Here is a 15,833-nt window from a genome sequence, read left to right as displayed (position 1 = left end):
ATTCACCAATCACTTCCCAGCTCTCCTATCAGACTTCTGTCCTCTCCTTTCAGACTCCCCCTTCTCCAGTCCTGTACCTCGTTCACCCAGTACTTCCCAGCTCTCCTATCAGACTCCCCCTTCTCCAGCCCTGTATCTCGTTCACCAACCAACTTCCCAGCTCCCCTATCACTCCCACTTCTCCAGCCCTGTATCTCGTTCACGAATCAACTTCCCAGCTCTCCTGTCAGACTTCTGTCCTCTCCTATCAGACTCCCCCTTCTCCAGTCTTGTATCTCGTTCACCAATCACTTCCCAGCTCTCCTATCAGACTCCTGTCCTCTCCTATCAGACTCCCCCTTCTCCAGCCCTGTATCTCGTTCACAAATCACTTCCCAGCTGTCCTATCAGACTTCTGTCCTCTCCTATCAGATTCCCCCTTCTCCAGCCCTGTATCTGCTTCATTAATTACTTCCTAGCTCTCCTATCAGACTCCCCCTTCTCCAGCCCTGTATCTCGTTCAGCAATCACTTCCCAGCTCTCCTATCAGATTTCTGTCCTCTCCTATCAGGTTCCCCGTTCTCCAACCCTGTATCTCATTCACCAATCACTTCCTAGCTCTCCTATCAGACTTCTGTCCTCTCCTATTAGACTCTCACTTCACCAGTTCTGTATCTCGTTCACCAATCACTTCCCAGCTCTCCTATTAGACTTCTGTCCTCTCCTATCAGACTCACCCTTTTCCAGTCCTGTATCTAATTCACCAATCACTTCCCAGCTCTCCTATCAGACTTTCGTCATCTCCTATCAGACTCCCCCTTATCCAGCCCTGTATCTCATTCACAAATCACTTCCCAGCTCTCCTATCAGACTTCTGTCCTCTCCTATCAGATTCCCCCTTCTCCGGCCCTGTATCTCGTTCACCAATCACTTCCCAGCTCTCCTATCTGACTCCCCCTTCTCCAGCCCTGTATATCGTTCACCAATCACTTCCCAGCTCTCCTATCAGACTCCCCCTTATCCAGCCCTGTATCTCGTTCACCAATCACTTCCCAGCTTCCTATCAGACTTCTGTCCTCTCCTCTCAGACTCCCCCTTCTCCAGTCCTGTATCTCGTTCACCAATCACTTCCCAGCTCTCCTATCAGACTTCTGTCCTCTCCTATCAGACTCCCTCTTCTCCAGCCCTGTATGTCATTCACCAGTCACTTCCTAGCTCTCCTATCAGACTTCTGTCCTCTCCTATCAGACTCCCACTTCTCCAGCCCTGTATCTCGTTCACCAATCAACTTCCCAGCTCTCCTATGAGACTTCTGTCCTCTCCTATCAGACTCCCCCTTCTCCAGCCCTGTATCTCGTTCACCAATCTAGTCCCTGCTCTCCTATCAGACTTCCGTCCTCTCCTCTCAGACTCCCCCTTCTCCAGTCCTGTATCTCGTTCACAAATCACTTCCCAGCTCTCCTATCAGACTTCTGTCCTCTCCTATCAGACTCCCCCTTCTCCGGCCCTGTATGTCGTTCACCAATCACTTCCCAGTTCTCCTATCAGACTCCCCCTTCTCCAGCCCTGTATCTCGTTCACCAATCACTTCCCTGCTCTCCTATCAGACTTCTGTCCTCTCCTATCAGATTCCCCCTTCTCCAGCCCTGTATCTCAGTCACCAATCACTTCCAAGCACTCCTATCAGACTCCCCCTTCTCCAGCCCTGTATCTCGTTCACCAATCACTTCCCAGCTCTCCTATCAGACTTCTGTCCTCTCCTATCAGACTCCCCCTTCTCCAGCCCAGTATATCGTTCACCAATCACTTCCTCGCTCTCCTATCAGACTTCTGTCCTCTCCTATCAGACTCCCCGTTCTCCGGCCCTGTATCTCAGTCACCAATCACTTCCAAGCACTCCTATCAGACTCCCCCTTCTCCAGCCCTGTATCTCGTTCACCAATCACTTCCCAGCTCTCCTCTCAGACTTCTGTCCTCTCCTTTCATACTCCCCCTTCTCCAGCCCTGTATCTCGTTCACCAATCACTTCCCAGCTCTCCTATCAGACTTCTGTCCTCTCCTATCAGACTCTCACTTCTCCAGTCCTGTATCTCATTCACCAATCACTTCCCAGCTCTCCTATCAGACTTCTGTCCTCTCCTTTCAGACTCCCCCTTCTCCAGCCCTGTATCTCGTTCACCAATCACTTCCCAGCTCTCCTATCAGACTCCCCCTTCTCCAGTCCTGTACCTCGTTCACCCAGTACTTCCCAGCTCTCCTATCAGACTCCCCCTTCTCCAGTCCTGTACCTCGTTCACCCAGTACTTCCCAGCTCTCCTATCAGACTCCCCCTTCTCCAGCCCTGTATCTCGTTCACCAACCAACTTCCCAGCTCCCCTATCACTCCCACTTCTCCAGCCCTGTATCTCGTTCACGAATCAACTTCCCAGCTCTGCTATGAGACTTCTGTCCTCTCCTATAAGACTCCCCCTTCTCCAGCCCTGTATCTCGTTCACCAATCACTTCCGAGCTCTCCTGTCAGACTTCTGTCCTCTCCTATCAGACTCCCCCTTCTCCAGTCTTGTATCTCGTTCACCAATCACTTCCCAGCTCTCCTATCAGACTCCTGTCCTCTCCTATCAGACTCCCCCTTCTCCAGCCCTGTATCTCGTTCACAAATCACTTCCCAGCTGTCCTATCAGACTTCTGTCCTCTCCTATCAGATTCCCCCTTCTCCAGCCCTGTATCTGCTTCATTAATTACTTCCTAGCTCTCCTATCAGACTTCTGTCCTCTCCTATCAGACACTCACTTCTCCAGTCCTGTATCTCGTTCAGCAATCACTTCCCAGCTCTCCTATCAGATTTCTGTCCTCTCCTATCAGGTTCCCCGTTCTCCAGCCCTGTATCTCATTCACCAATCACTTCCTAGCTCTCCTATCAGACTTCTGTCCTCTCCTATTAGACTCTCACTTCTCCAGTTCTGTATCTCGTTCACCAATCACTTCCCAGCTCTCCTATTAGACTTCTGTCCTCTCCTATCAGAATCCCCCTTCTCCAGCCCTGTATCTCGTTCACCAATCACTTCCCAGCTCTCCTATCAGACTTCTGTCCTCTCCTATCAGATTCCCCCTTCTCCGGCCCTGTATCTCGTTCACCAATCACTTCCCAGCTCTCCTATCTGACTCCCCCTTCTCCAGCCCTGAATATCGTTCACCAATCACTTCCCAGCTCTCCTATCAGACTCCCCCTTATCCAGCCCTGTATCTCGTTCACCAATCACTTCCCAGCTTCCTATCAGACTTCTGTCCTCTCCTCTCAGACTCCCCCTTCTCCAGTCCTGTATCTCGTTCACCAATCACTTCCCAGCTCTCCTATCAGACTTCTGTCCTCTCCTATCAGACTCCCTCTTCTCCAGCCCTGTATGTCATTCACCAGTCACTTCCTAGCTCTCCTATCAGACTTCTGTCCTCTCCTATCAGACTCCCACTTCTCCAGCCCTGTATCTCGTTCACCAATCAACTTCCCAGCTCTCCTATGAGACTTCTGTCCTCTCCTATCAGACTCTCACTTCTGCAACCCTGTATTTCATTGACCAATCACTTCCCAGCTCTCCAATGGCCTTCTGTCCTCTCCTATCAGACTCCCCCTTCTCCAGTCCTGTATCTCATTCACCAATCACTTCCCAGCTCTCCTATCAGACTTCTGTCCTCTCCTTTCAGACTCCCCCTTCTCCAGCCCTGTATCTCGTTCACCAATCACTTCCCAGCTCTCCTATCAGACTCCCCCTTCTCCAGTCCTGTATCTCATTCACCAATCACTTCCCAGCTCTCCTATCAGACTTCTGTCCTTTCCTTTCAGACTCCCCCTTCTCCAGCCCTGTATCTCGTTCACCAATCACTTCCCAGCTCTCCTATCAGACTCCCCCTTCTCCAGTCCTGTACCTCGTTCACCCAGTACTTCCCAGCTCTCCTATCAGACTCCCCCTTCTCCAGCCCTGTATCTCGTTCACCAACCAACTTCCCAGCTCCCCTATCACTCCCACTTCTCCAGCCCTGTATCTCGTTCACGAATCAACTTCCCAGCTCTCCTGTCAGACTTCTGTCCTCTCCTATCAGACTCCCCCTTCTCCAGTCTTGTATCTCGTTCACCAATCACTTCCCAGCTCTCCTATCAGACTCCTGTCCTCTCCTATCAGACTCCCCCTTCTCCAGCCCTGTATCTCGTTCACAAATCACTTCCCAGCTGTCCTATCAGACTTCTGTCCTCTCCTATCAGATTCCCCCTTCTCCAGCCCTGTATCTGCTTCATTAATTACTTCCTAGCTCTCCTATCAGACTCCCCCTTCTCCAGCCCTGTATCTCGTTCAGCAATCACTTCCCAGCTCTCCTATCAGATTTCTGTCCTCTCCTATCAGGTTCCCCGTTCTCCAGCCCTGTATCTCATTCACCAATCACTTCCTAGCTCTCCTATCAGACTTCTGTCCTCTCCTATTAGACTCTCACTTCTCCAGTTCTGTATCTCGTTCACCAATCACTTCCCAGCTCTCCTATTAGACTTCTGTCCTCTCCTATCAGACTCACCCTTTTCCAGTCCTGTATCTAATTCACCAATCACTTCCCAGCTCTCCTATCAGACTTCCGTCATCTCCTATCAGACTCCCCCTTATCCAGCCCTGTATCTCATTCACAAATCACTTCCCAGCTCTCCTATCAGACTTCTGTCCTCTCCTATCAGATTCCCCCTTCTCCGGCCCTGTATCTCGTTCACCAATCACTTCCCAGCTCTCCTATCTGACTCCCCCTTCTCCAGCCCTGTATATCGTTCACCAATCACTTCCCAGCTCTCCTATCAGACTCCCCCTTATCCAGCCCTGTATCTCGTTCACCAATCACTTCCCAGCTTCCTATCAGACTTCTGTCCTCTCCTCTCAGACTCCCCCTTCTCCAGTCCTGTATCTCGTTCACCAATCACTTCCCAGCTCTCCTATCAGACTTCTGTCCTCTCCTATCAGACTCCCCCTTCTCCAGCCCTGTATCTCGTTCACCAATCTAGTCCCTGCTCTCCTATCAGACTTCCGTCCTCTCCTCTCAGACTCCCCCTTCTCCAGTCCTGTATCTCGTTCACAAATCACTTCCCAGCTCTCCTATCAGACTTCTGTCCTCTCCTATCAGACTCCCCCTTCTCCGGCCCTGTATGTCGTTCACCAATCACTTCCCAGTTCTCCTATCAGACTCCCCCTTCTCCAGCCCTGTATCTGCTTCATTAATTACTTCCTAGCTCTCCTATCAGACTTCTGTCCTCTCCTATTAGACTCTCACTTCTCCAGTTGTGTATCTCGTTCACCAATCACTTCCCAGCTCTCCTATCAGACTTCTGTCCTCTCCTATCAGATTCCCCCTTCTCCAGCCCTGTATATCGTTCACCAATCACTTCCCAGCTCTCCTATCAGACTCCCACTTCTCCAGCCCTGTATCTCGTTCACCAATCAACTTCCCAGCTCTCCTATGAGACTTCTGTCCTCTCCTATCAGACTCCCCCTTCTCCAGCCCTGTATCTCGTTCACCAATCTAGTCCCTGCTCTCCTATCAGACTTCCGTCCTCTCCTCTCAGACTCCCCCTTCTCCAGTCCTGTATCTCGTTCACAAATCACTTCCCAGCTCTCCTATCAGACTTCTGTCCTCTCCTATCAGACTCCCCCTTCTCCGGCCCTGTATGTCGTTCACCAATCACTTCCCAGTTCTCCTATCAGACTCCCCCTTCTCCAGCCCTGTATCTCGTTCACCAATCACTTCCCTGCTCTCCTATCAGACTTCTGTCCTCTCCTATCAGATTCCCCCTTCTCCAGCCCTGTATCTCAGTCACCAATCACTTCCAAGCACTCCTATCAGACTCCCCCTTCTCCAGCCCTGTATATCGTTCACCAATCACTTCCTCGCTCTCCTATCAGACTTCTGTCCTCTCCTATCAGACTCCCCGTTCTCCGGCCCTGTATCTCAGTCACCAATCACTTCCAAGCACTCCTATCAGACTCCCCCTTCTCCAGCCCTGTATCTCGTTCACCAATCACTTCCCAGCTCTCCTCTCAGACTTCTGTCCTCTCCTTTCATACTCCCCCTTCTCCAGCCCTGTATCTCGTTCACCAATCACTTCCCAGCTCTCCTATCAGACTTCTGTCCTCTCCTATCAGACTCTCACTTCTGCAACCCTGTATCTCATTGACCAATCACTTCCCAGCTCTCCAATGGCCTTCTGTCCTCTCCTATCAGACTCCCCCTTCTCCAGTCCTGTATCTCATTCACCAATCACTTCCCAGCTCTCCTATCAGACTTCTGTCCTCTCCTTTCAGACTCCCCCTTCTCCAGCCCTGTATCTCGTTCACCAATCACTTCCCAGCTCTCCTATCAGACTCCCCCTTCTCCAGTCCTGTACCTCGTTCACCCAGTACTTCCTAGCTCTCCTATCAGACTCCCCCTTCTCCAGCCCTGTATCTCGTTCACCAACCAACTTCCCAGCTCCCCTATCACTCCCACTTCTCCAGCCCTGTATCTCGTTCACGAATCAACTTCCCAGCTCTCCTATGAGACTTCTGTCCTCTCCTATAAGACTCCCCCTTCTCCAGCCCTGTATCTCGTTCACCAATCACTTCCGAGCTCTCCTGTCAGACTTCTGTCCTCTCCTATCAGACTCCCCCTTCTCCAGTCTTGTATCTCGTTCACCAATCACTTCCCAGCTCTCCTATCAGACTCCTGTCCTCTCCTATCAGACTCCCCCTTCTCCAGCCCTGTATCTCGTTCACAAATCACTTCCCAGCTGTCCTATCAGACTTCTGTCCTCTCCTATCAGATTCCCCCTTCTCCAGCCCTGTATCTGCTTCATTAATTACTTCCTAGCTCTCCTATCAGACTTCTGTCCTCTCCTATTAGACTGCCACTTCTCCAGTTGTGTATCTCGTTCACCAATCACTTCCCAGCTCTCCTATCAGACTTCTGTCCTCTCCTATCAGATTCCCCCTTCTCCAGCCCTGTATCTCATTCACCAATCACTTCCTAGCTCTATCAGACTTCTGTCCTCTCCTATCAGACTCTCACTTCTCCAGTCCTGTATCTCGTTCACTAATCACTTCCCAGCTCTCCTATCAGACTTCTGTCCTCTCCTATCAGACTCCCCCTTCTCCAGCCTTGTACCTCGTTCACCAATCACTTCCCAGCTCTCCTATCAGACTTCTGTCCTCTCCTATCAGACTCCCCCTTCTCCAGCCCTGTATCTCGTTCACCAACCAACTTCCCAGCTCTGCTATCAGACTTCTGTCCTCTCCGATCAGACTCCCCGTTCTCCAGCCTTGTATCTCGTTCACCAATCACTTCCCAGCTCTCCTATCAGACTTCTGTCCTCTCCTATCAGACTCCCCCTTCTCCAGTCCTGTATCTCGTTCACCAATCACTTCCCAGCTCTCCTATCATACTTCTGTCCTCTCCGATCAGACTCCCCCTTCTCCAGTCCTGTATCTTGTTCACCAATCACTTCCCAGCTCCCCTATCATACTTCTGTCCTCTCCTCAGACTCCCCCTTCTCCAGCCCTGTATCTCGTTCACCAATCACTTCCCAGCTCTCCTATCAGACTTCTGTCCTCTCCTATCAGACTCCCCTTCTCCAGCTCTGTATCTGTTTCACCAACCAACCTCCCAGCTCTTTACTTCATCCCTTCCTTCTCCCGGTTTCACCTATTACCCACCACCGTGTATGTCCTCCACCCCTCCTCTCATCTCTCTTTTCCAGTCCTGGTGAAGGGTCTGGGTCCAAGGCGTCGACTGTACTCTTATCCATAGATGCTGCCTAATCTGCTGAGATGCCCCGGCATTGAGTGAGAGTGACTGTGTGTGTGCGTCCGCATGGACAGTTTTCAGTCCTGTTCTCCCACCCAACAGGGAGGCTGTGACAGGGCCGAGGGGTGGAGAGGTGGTGGTCTGGAACGGTCTGTTAGAGGGAGAGGCAGCAGGTGGAATTCAGGTGAAGGTCACGGCCGGGCGCAGGGCCCCAGAACGGAGCGGTCTTGGTGAGGAAGGGAAAGGGAGCAGGGAAAAGTGGAGTATGTGAGTGGGAGAGCAGGTGGAGTGGGGTTTTGTGAGGAAGGGAAGTGGGGGAGGGGAGTGTGCAGTGGGAGTGGGCTGTGATCAGGAGGGGGGAGAGTGGGCTGCGGTGACGATGGGCAAGAGGAGGGATACGGAGAAGTGAGTGGGGAGAGGGGAGGGGCAAGGAAAAGAGGCCTCACTGTGCTCGGAGTTACTCTGACCCCTCTACCCCCTTACCCCGCAGATGTAAGACCGAAAACTCTGCCTTCCATCACTGTACCCAGACGGGGAACTGGAGCAACGGCACAGCCTTCATCCCCCGACAAGATATCCTCGATATCTACAACATCCACCTCCCCGACTGGGCCAGCGTCCTTGTCCTCCTGCTCTTCCTCATCTTCTTCCACACCAGCGCCTACATCGTCCTCAGAACCTTCCGAAAGCCCTGAAGCATGGGATGGGGGAAAGGGGGTGGAATACTGTGGGGGTGATGTAGAGGGAGCTCCACACCATGTCCCGGGAGCGCTCGGTGTCCACACTGGGGATAAAGTGGGGGAACACACTGTGGGGGTGATGTAGAGGGAGCTCCACACCGTGTCTGACCCGTGTCCCGGGAGCACTCGGTGCCCACACTGGGGATAAAGTGGGGGGACACACTGTGGGGGTGATATAGAGGGAGCTCCACACCGTGTCTGACCCGTGTCCCGGGAGCGCTCGGTGTCCACACTGGGGATAAAGTGGGGGTGATGTAGAGGGAGATCCACACCGTGTCTGACCCGTGTCCCGGGAGCGCTCGGTGCCCACACTGGGGATAAAGTCGGGGGGACACACTGTGGGGGTGAAGTAGAGGGAGCTCCACACCGTGTCTGACCCGTGTCCCGGGAGCGCTCGGTGTCCACACTGGGGATAAAGTGGGGGGACACACTGTGGGGGTGATGTAGAGGGAGCTCCACACCGTGTGTGACCCGTGTCCCGGGAGCGCTCGGTGTCCGCACTGGGGATAAAGTGGGGGGACACACTGTGGGGGTGATGTAGAGGGAGCTCCACACCGTGTCTGACCCGTGTCCCGGGAGCGCTCGATGTCCACACTGGGGATAAAGTGGGAGGGACACTGTGGGGGTGATGTAGAGGGAGCTCCACTCCGTGTCTGACCCGTGTCCCTGGAGCGTTCGGTGCCCACACTGTAGATAAAGTGGGAGGGACACTGTGGGGGTGATGTAGAGGGAGCTCCACACCGTGTCTTACCCGTGTCCCGGGAGCGCTCGGTGCCCACACTGGGGATAAAGTGGGGGGACACACTGTGGGGGTGATGTAGAGGGAGCTCCACACCGTGTCTGACCCGTGTCCCTGGAGCGCTCGGTGTCCACACTGGGGATAAAGTGGGGGGACACACTGTGGGGGTGATGTAGAGGGAGCTCCACACCCTGTCTGACTCATGTCCCGGGAGCGCTCGGTGCCCACTCTGGGGATAAAGTGGGGGGACACACTGTGGGGGTGATGTAGAGGGAGCTCCACACCGTGTCTGACCCGTGTCCCGGGAGCGCTTGGTGTCCACACTGGGGATAAAGTGGGGGGACACACTGTGGGGGTGATGTAGAGGGAGCTCCACACTGTGTCCCGGGCGCGATCATGGAAGAAGGTATTGAGGTCGGAGATGGGGAGTGTGGAACATCGAACAGGCCTTGAGCCCTCAACGTGCAACCTAAACATGACACCAAATCGAACTGAATCCCATCCCGCCAGCCCAAGTGTCTAACAGCTCTTCTGCAGCCTGTCCAGAGCCCCTGTACCTTTCCTGTGACATCACACGATATCCTCAAGTGTGGCCTGACCAGTTTTCCCGACTCTTGCACTCAGCTGATGAAGCCACGCCCTCTTTACCGCCCCTGTCTTACTCGTGCGGCCACTTTCCGAGAGCTGTGGAGCTGCACTGCCAGCTCCCTCTTCATGTGGACACTCTTGCCCCGTCCTCCTACATCGGGACCTCCCGAAGTGTGACATCTTGCACCAGCCCTGGGTTAAAGTCGTTTGCCCCCTCTCTGCCCTCATTTCCAACCGGTCCGTTTCGCTTCACAAAGTTGCTCGTCCATCCACAACTCCACTGCAAGTTACAGCACGAAGGAGCTGCGTTTACCCTCCCGAGGGGGTGGGGGAGATCTCCAGCATTCTCTCCCACTGCACCAGCTTCTCTGCCCCTTCCCAGAAAAGGCCCAGATCAATTTAATCGGGAAATCAGGAATGGGGTGAAAAATTGAGCTAGGTTAGCCTGGACGTAGAACCAGAAGACATAGGAGCAGTATTAGGCCATTCAGCCCTTTGAGTCTGCTCTGCCATTTCATCATGGCTGATCCTGGATCCCACACAACCCCATACACCTGCCTTGGATGCCCTGACCGATCAGGAAACTATCAACTTCTTCCACGAACTTGGTCTCCACTGCAGTCTGTGGCAGAGCCTTCCACAGATTGACCACTCTCTGGATAAAGAAATCCCTCCTTACCTCTGTTCTAAAAGTTCACCCCTCAATCTTGAGGCTGTGCTCCCCAGCCCTGGATACCCCCACCATAGGAAACATCCTCTCCACATCCCCCATATCTGGTCCTTTCAACATTCAGTGGGTTTCAATGAGATCCTCCCGCATTTTTCTAAATTCCAGTGAGTTCAGGCCCAAAGCTGCCCAACGCTCCTCAAACGTTAACCCCTTCACTCCCAGAATCATCCTCGTGAACCTCCTCTGGACTCTCTCCAATGACAACACATCCTTTCTGGGATATGGGGCCCAAAACTGTTGACAATACTCCAAGTGCTTCTGACTAGGGGCTCAGCATTATGTTTTTATATTATATTCCCCTTGAAATAAATGCCAACAGTGCATTTGCCTTCTTTCCCACAGACTCAACCTGTGAATTCACCTTCTGGGAGTCTTGTACAAGGACTCCCAAGTCCCTTTACACCTCTGATGTTTGAATCTTCTCCCATTTAACTGTTGTTCCTTTCCCCAAAACGTATTATCATACATTTCCCAACACTACATTCTATCTGCCACTTTTTAAATCCATTCTTCCTCAGCACTACCTCTCCACCCATCTTCGTACCATCCACAAACTTTGCCCGAAAGCCAATCAACTCCATTATCTACATCACTGACAAACAATGTGAAAAGTCACGGTCCCAATACTGATCCTGCGGAACACCACTAGTCACTGACAGCCAACCAGAAAAGGCCCCCTTTATTCCCGCTCGCTGCCTCCTGCCCGTCACCCATTCCTCTATCCTTGACGGTATCTTTCTTGTAACGCCATTGAATTGTATCTTGTTACGCAGCCTTGTGTGGCACCTCATCAAATGCCTTGTGAAAATCCAAGTAAGTGACATCCAGTGCCTCTGCATTGTCCACCCTACGTGTCACTTCCTTGAAGAACAACGAGAGATTTCTCAGGCAAGATTTCCCTTCACAGAAACCATGGTGATTTTGACTATTTTATCATCATTCTCCAATTACCCTGAAACCTCATCCTCAATAATGGACTCCGACACTTTCCCAACCACCCAGGTTAGGCTCACTGGTCTATAATTTGCTTCCTTTCGACTTCTTTCCTTCTTAAAGAGTGGAGTGACATTTGCAATTTTCCGGTCCTCTGGGACCATGCCAGAATCAAGTGATTCTTGAAAGATGGTGACCAATGCGTCCGTTCTCTCTTCAGCAACCTCTCTCAGGACTCTCGGATGCAGCCCATCAGCCTTTCAGCTTGCCTTGTAATAGACACGGTACTCACTACTGCTTCCTGACACTCACAGACCCCCGGCACACCGCTGGGGCCTTCCACGGCAAAGACCGAGAAAAAGTACCCATTAGTTCAATCTGCCATGTCTTTGTCCCCCATGACTACCTCACCAGCATCCTTTTCCAGTGGTCCAATATCAACTCTCACCTCCCTTTCACTCTATAAAACTGAACTGTTGTTTACTATCCTGCTTTATATTATCGGCTAGTTTGCCCTCATATTTCAGTTGCCTTTTGTTGGATTTTAAAACCTTCCCCGATCATCCAACTTCCCGCCCACTTTTGCTACCTTTTATGCCCTTTCCCGGGCTTTTATGCAGTCCCTAACTTCCCTTGCCGGCCCCTGCCATTTGAGAACAGCTTCCTCTGTGGGACATATCTATCCTCTGAACTATTCCCAGAAACTTCAGCCATCTCTGCTCTACCATCATCCCCTGCCTCTGTAATTCCCTTTATTCCACTGCGATACGGATACATGTGAGTTATGCTTCTCCCTCTCAAGTTGCAGTATGAAGTCAATACTGCCTCCATGTCTTACAATCCGACACCATCCTGAATTTCCCAATCCCCTTGCATATTGGAGTCCCCTATTTCAATTGAGTCATTACCCTTATCACACGCCTTTTCCAGCTCCCTTTGCAATGTCAACCCCACATCTTGGCTACTATTTGGAGGCCTAAATATGATTCCCGTTCTTATTTATCTTTACAGTTTCTTAACTCCACCCACAAAGATTGAACATTCTCTGACCGTCTCCTCTTTCTAAAGATGTAATTCTATCTCTTACCAACAGTGAGACATCACCACCTTTGCCTTCCTGCCTGTCCTTTTGATACAAAGCATATAGTTTGATGTTAAATTATAGCCTTTTCTTAGCCATGACTCAGCGATGCCTGCAACACCATACCGACTAATCTCTAACTGTGCCACCAGTTCATCCACCTTATTCCGAATGCTGTGTGCATTTAAATACAGCACCTTCAGTCCTGCATTCTTCGCCCTTCTGAATTTTGTCTCTCTGGTACAATTTAACTCTTTGCTCTGCCTGCATTTGTACCCAGTCGTTGGCCTGTCCTTCCTTACATCCATGTTACACCCATCAGCTACTTGTAAACCTGTCGGCTCATCCTCAGCTCTGTCATCCTGGCTCCCACCCCCCTGCCATGTTAGTTTAAACCGCACCCAACAGCTCTAGTAAAACCTCCCCCAAGAATATTGGTTCCCCCTCGGTTTCAAGTGCAACCCATCCCTTTTGTACAGGTCCCATCTGCCCCAGAAGAGGCCTCAAATATCCAGCAATCTCCAATTCTTCAACACACATTTATCTGCCACCTCACTTTATTCCTATCCTCACTGTCGCGTGGCACAGACAGAAATCCCAAGATTAGCTTCCTTCCTAACTCCCTGTATTCTGTTTACAGGATCTCCTCCCATTTTCTACCTAGGTCATTGGTAGCAATTTGTACCACAATTTACGACTGGTTACCCTCCCATTTCATGATCAGAAACATCGTGGACCCTGGCACCTGGGAGGCAAACTCCCATCTGTATGTCTTTTTTGTGTCCTTAGAATCGGCTATCAGTCCCCCTAACTCTTCCATCCTCTTCAGTTTCCCCCCCCCTTCTGAGTCACGGCTACTGTTGCTCTCCACAGTCTAACGTACTTCCTTCCCTCTCCCGACAGTCTACCTCCCTGTCCATCACCTCTTCACTTTCCCAAGCTCATCGAGCTCACAGTCTCGAAGGAGCAGTGTCTCGATGAAACCTGGCACCATTCGAAAATCAGGGAGGCCCTAAACTGAGGGTATTAAAAGAACAAGTCACAGAAACTAAACCAGGCACAGGGAATCGAAGGCAAGACACACAAAATGCTGCAGGAACTCGGCAACAGCCATGGAAAAGAGTAAACAGTCGCCGTTTCGGGACTGGAAACAACCAATCTTGGGGTCCTCGTGGAACTCGGAGCAGCAGGGTTGGGGTAAATCGGGAGGTGGGACAGAATTAACTGGGGATTCCTTGTCAGATGGGCCAGCGTCGCTGGAATAGATTTAGTGAGACTGTCCCACTGTCAGCACAGTCCTTCACTGGCTACTGTCGGTGGGAAGCCAAGGCAGTTTCCACTTGTGGACGTCTTCTACAGCTCACCTCCCCTCACCCTACATCTCCAAAAGAATCTCCTCGCTATTGTCGGCAGAAGCGAGTGTAATTTCCACCCTGAGACAGTCTTCACACTACTGCATTTAATCCCAATTTTTGGAAGAATTTCCCCACTGTTGATGATGGAATGGGCCGCAATTTCCACCTTGGCACATCTTTGTACGACTCCTCTCTCCTACCCCCAATGACCCCTTTGCAAATGGTTCCCTGCTATTGCCGGGATAGTTTTTACATGTTTAACTTCCCCTACCGTGTTTTGTTTCCATTTTCTCCCCTTTTCTGGAGGTATTTCCCCACTATTACCGGTAGAAGATTCCATCCCGGGATAGCTTTACATGGTGAACTTCCCCTACTGTGCTGTTTGCATTTTCTCCCCCTTTTCTGGAGGAATTTTCCCGCTATCATCGGTAGAAGTGGCAGTAGCTTCCACTGCCTTTACACGGTTAAACCCCCTTTACTTTTCTTTATCCTCATAGCCAGAGGAATTTCCCCAGTATTTCAGTGTAAGTTCTCAGTTTCTGCCCCCTAGTGTCTTTACATTCACTTGTTACTAACCGAGTGGTAGCACAGCAATACCTTTCTTCTCTCTGTCTCTTTTTTAACAACGCCAGCAAATCCAAAGAGCTGACTGTTGGCTTCAGGAAGGGAACCAGAGGGCGAACATGGGCTCATTGATATTGGGAGGTTGGCAGTGGAGAGTGCTAAATTCCTGTAAGTAGACACGTCATATGACCTATCCTGGGCCTGGCACAGGGATGCCAATTACGAGAAAGGCGCACCGGCATCTTTTCTTTCTGAGGTCAAGGAGGTTCGTTCTCACCGAATACACCTTTGAAAGTCCCCTGACCGGTTGGTGTGGCCACTGAGATGGCAAGCGATAGACAGTGTCAGACTCTGCCTGACACATCCCTGCCCACCATTGTCAGTGTTCACAGGAGACAACATCCATCAAAGATCCCCGCGACCCGGGCCATGCAGGAGGTCTCGAAGCCCGAAGCCCCGGGAACAGTGACTTCCCTTCAACCATTGAATTCCTGAACAGATTAGCGACACCATGACCACTTGTGAAGTCCCCCACCTCTTCCACCCCCCCCCACCTGTCACTTTCCCCGCCCCCTACCTTCATATGCTGGCTTCCGCCCCCCTTCCTTTCCAGTCCTGATGAAGGGCCTCAGCTCGAAACCTCCATCGCAGCTACCCGACCTGCTGAGTTCCTCCAGCTCTTCGTGCGTGTTGCTCAAGATCTCCAGCATCTCATGTTTCTGAAGTACAATTGACTTATTAAAACTGTACCTTGCTCTTTTAAAAAGTGCACCGCTTGTGGGTCTGTTTTTCTTGCGAATACTGCTAATCGCGACGGACACGTTTTTCGTTATGCCTGTGAGTTGGCGTACTCGAGCCCATTTCTGGAGGAATTGTCCCACTGTTGACAGCAATTCCTCCCTGAGGGATGGAGGGAAAAAGCGACCACTGGAGGAGTCCCTTGCAAAACCAGACCCTGGCAGCAGAAACTGCAGTAGCCTCTCTCGACAGTAGCAGGGGAAGTTCCCTCACTGCGTTCCCCCATCATGACCTCCCGGGGTCCCAGAGGCAGAACCCCAATTCAAATTGGGACTGTCACTCCCTCTCTGACCCACCACCCAGGCTGGTGCACAGTCCGAGCCCAGGAGCTCATCTGCTGGAGCGGACCAGGCTGTTGGGGGGTGGGGGGGAAGGCTCGCTGTCTCCTCAGGGCAGGGCTGAGGAGCTCATCTCCAACTTCCTTGCGGGAGAAGCACACAAGAGGAAGGGAGGCAGGGAGCACGATGGCAGATGAAGGGGTGGGGGGGGGGGGAAATACTGATACGTACTATCATTTTGCGGG

At 51.7% G+C, this 15,833-nt stretch overlaps 1 protein-coding gene across 1 annotated transcript in view; it reads left to right on the top strand.

Moving 5' to 3' along the window:
- The window catches only part of LOC132386195 (uncharacterized), a 136,696-nt gene extending 121,292 nt beyond the window's left edge, over positions 1 to 15,404 (top strand). The window contains exon 3 of the mRNA XM_059958478.1: positions 8,273 to 15,404. Coding sequence (XP_059814461.1) covers positions 8,273 to 8,477 — 205 coding nt within the window. The 3' untranslated portion in view covers positions 8,478 to 15,404. The remainder of the gene's footprint in view (positions 1 to 8,272) is intronic.
- Positions 15,405 to 15,833: the final 429 nt, after the last annotated feature.

Source organism: Hypanus sabinus, unplaced genomic scaffold (assembly GCF_030144855.1).
Source record: "Hypanus sabinus isolate sHypSab1 unplaced genomic scaffold, sHypSab1.hap1 scaffold_1054, whole genome shotgun sequence".
In the NCBI taxonomy this organism is placed as follows: Eukaryota; Metazoa; Chordata; class Chondrichthyes; order Myliobatiformes; family Dasyatidae; genus Hypanus; species Hypanus sabinus.
Note: the sequence above shows the minus strand (reverse complement) of the source record. Positions and strands in the feature narration are given on the sequence as shown.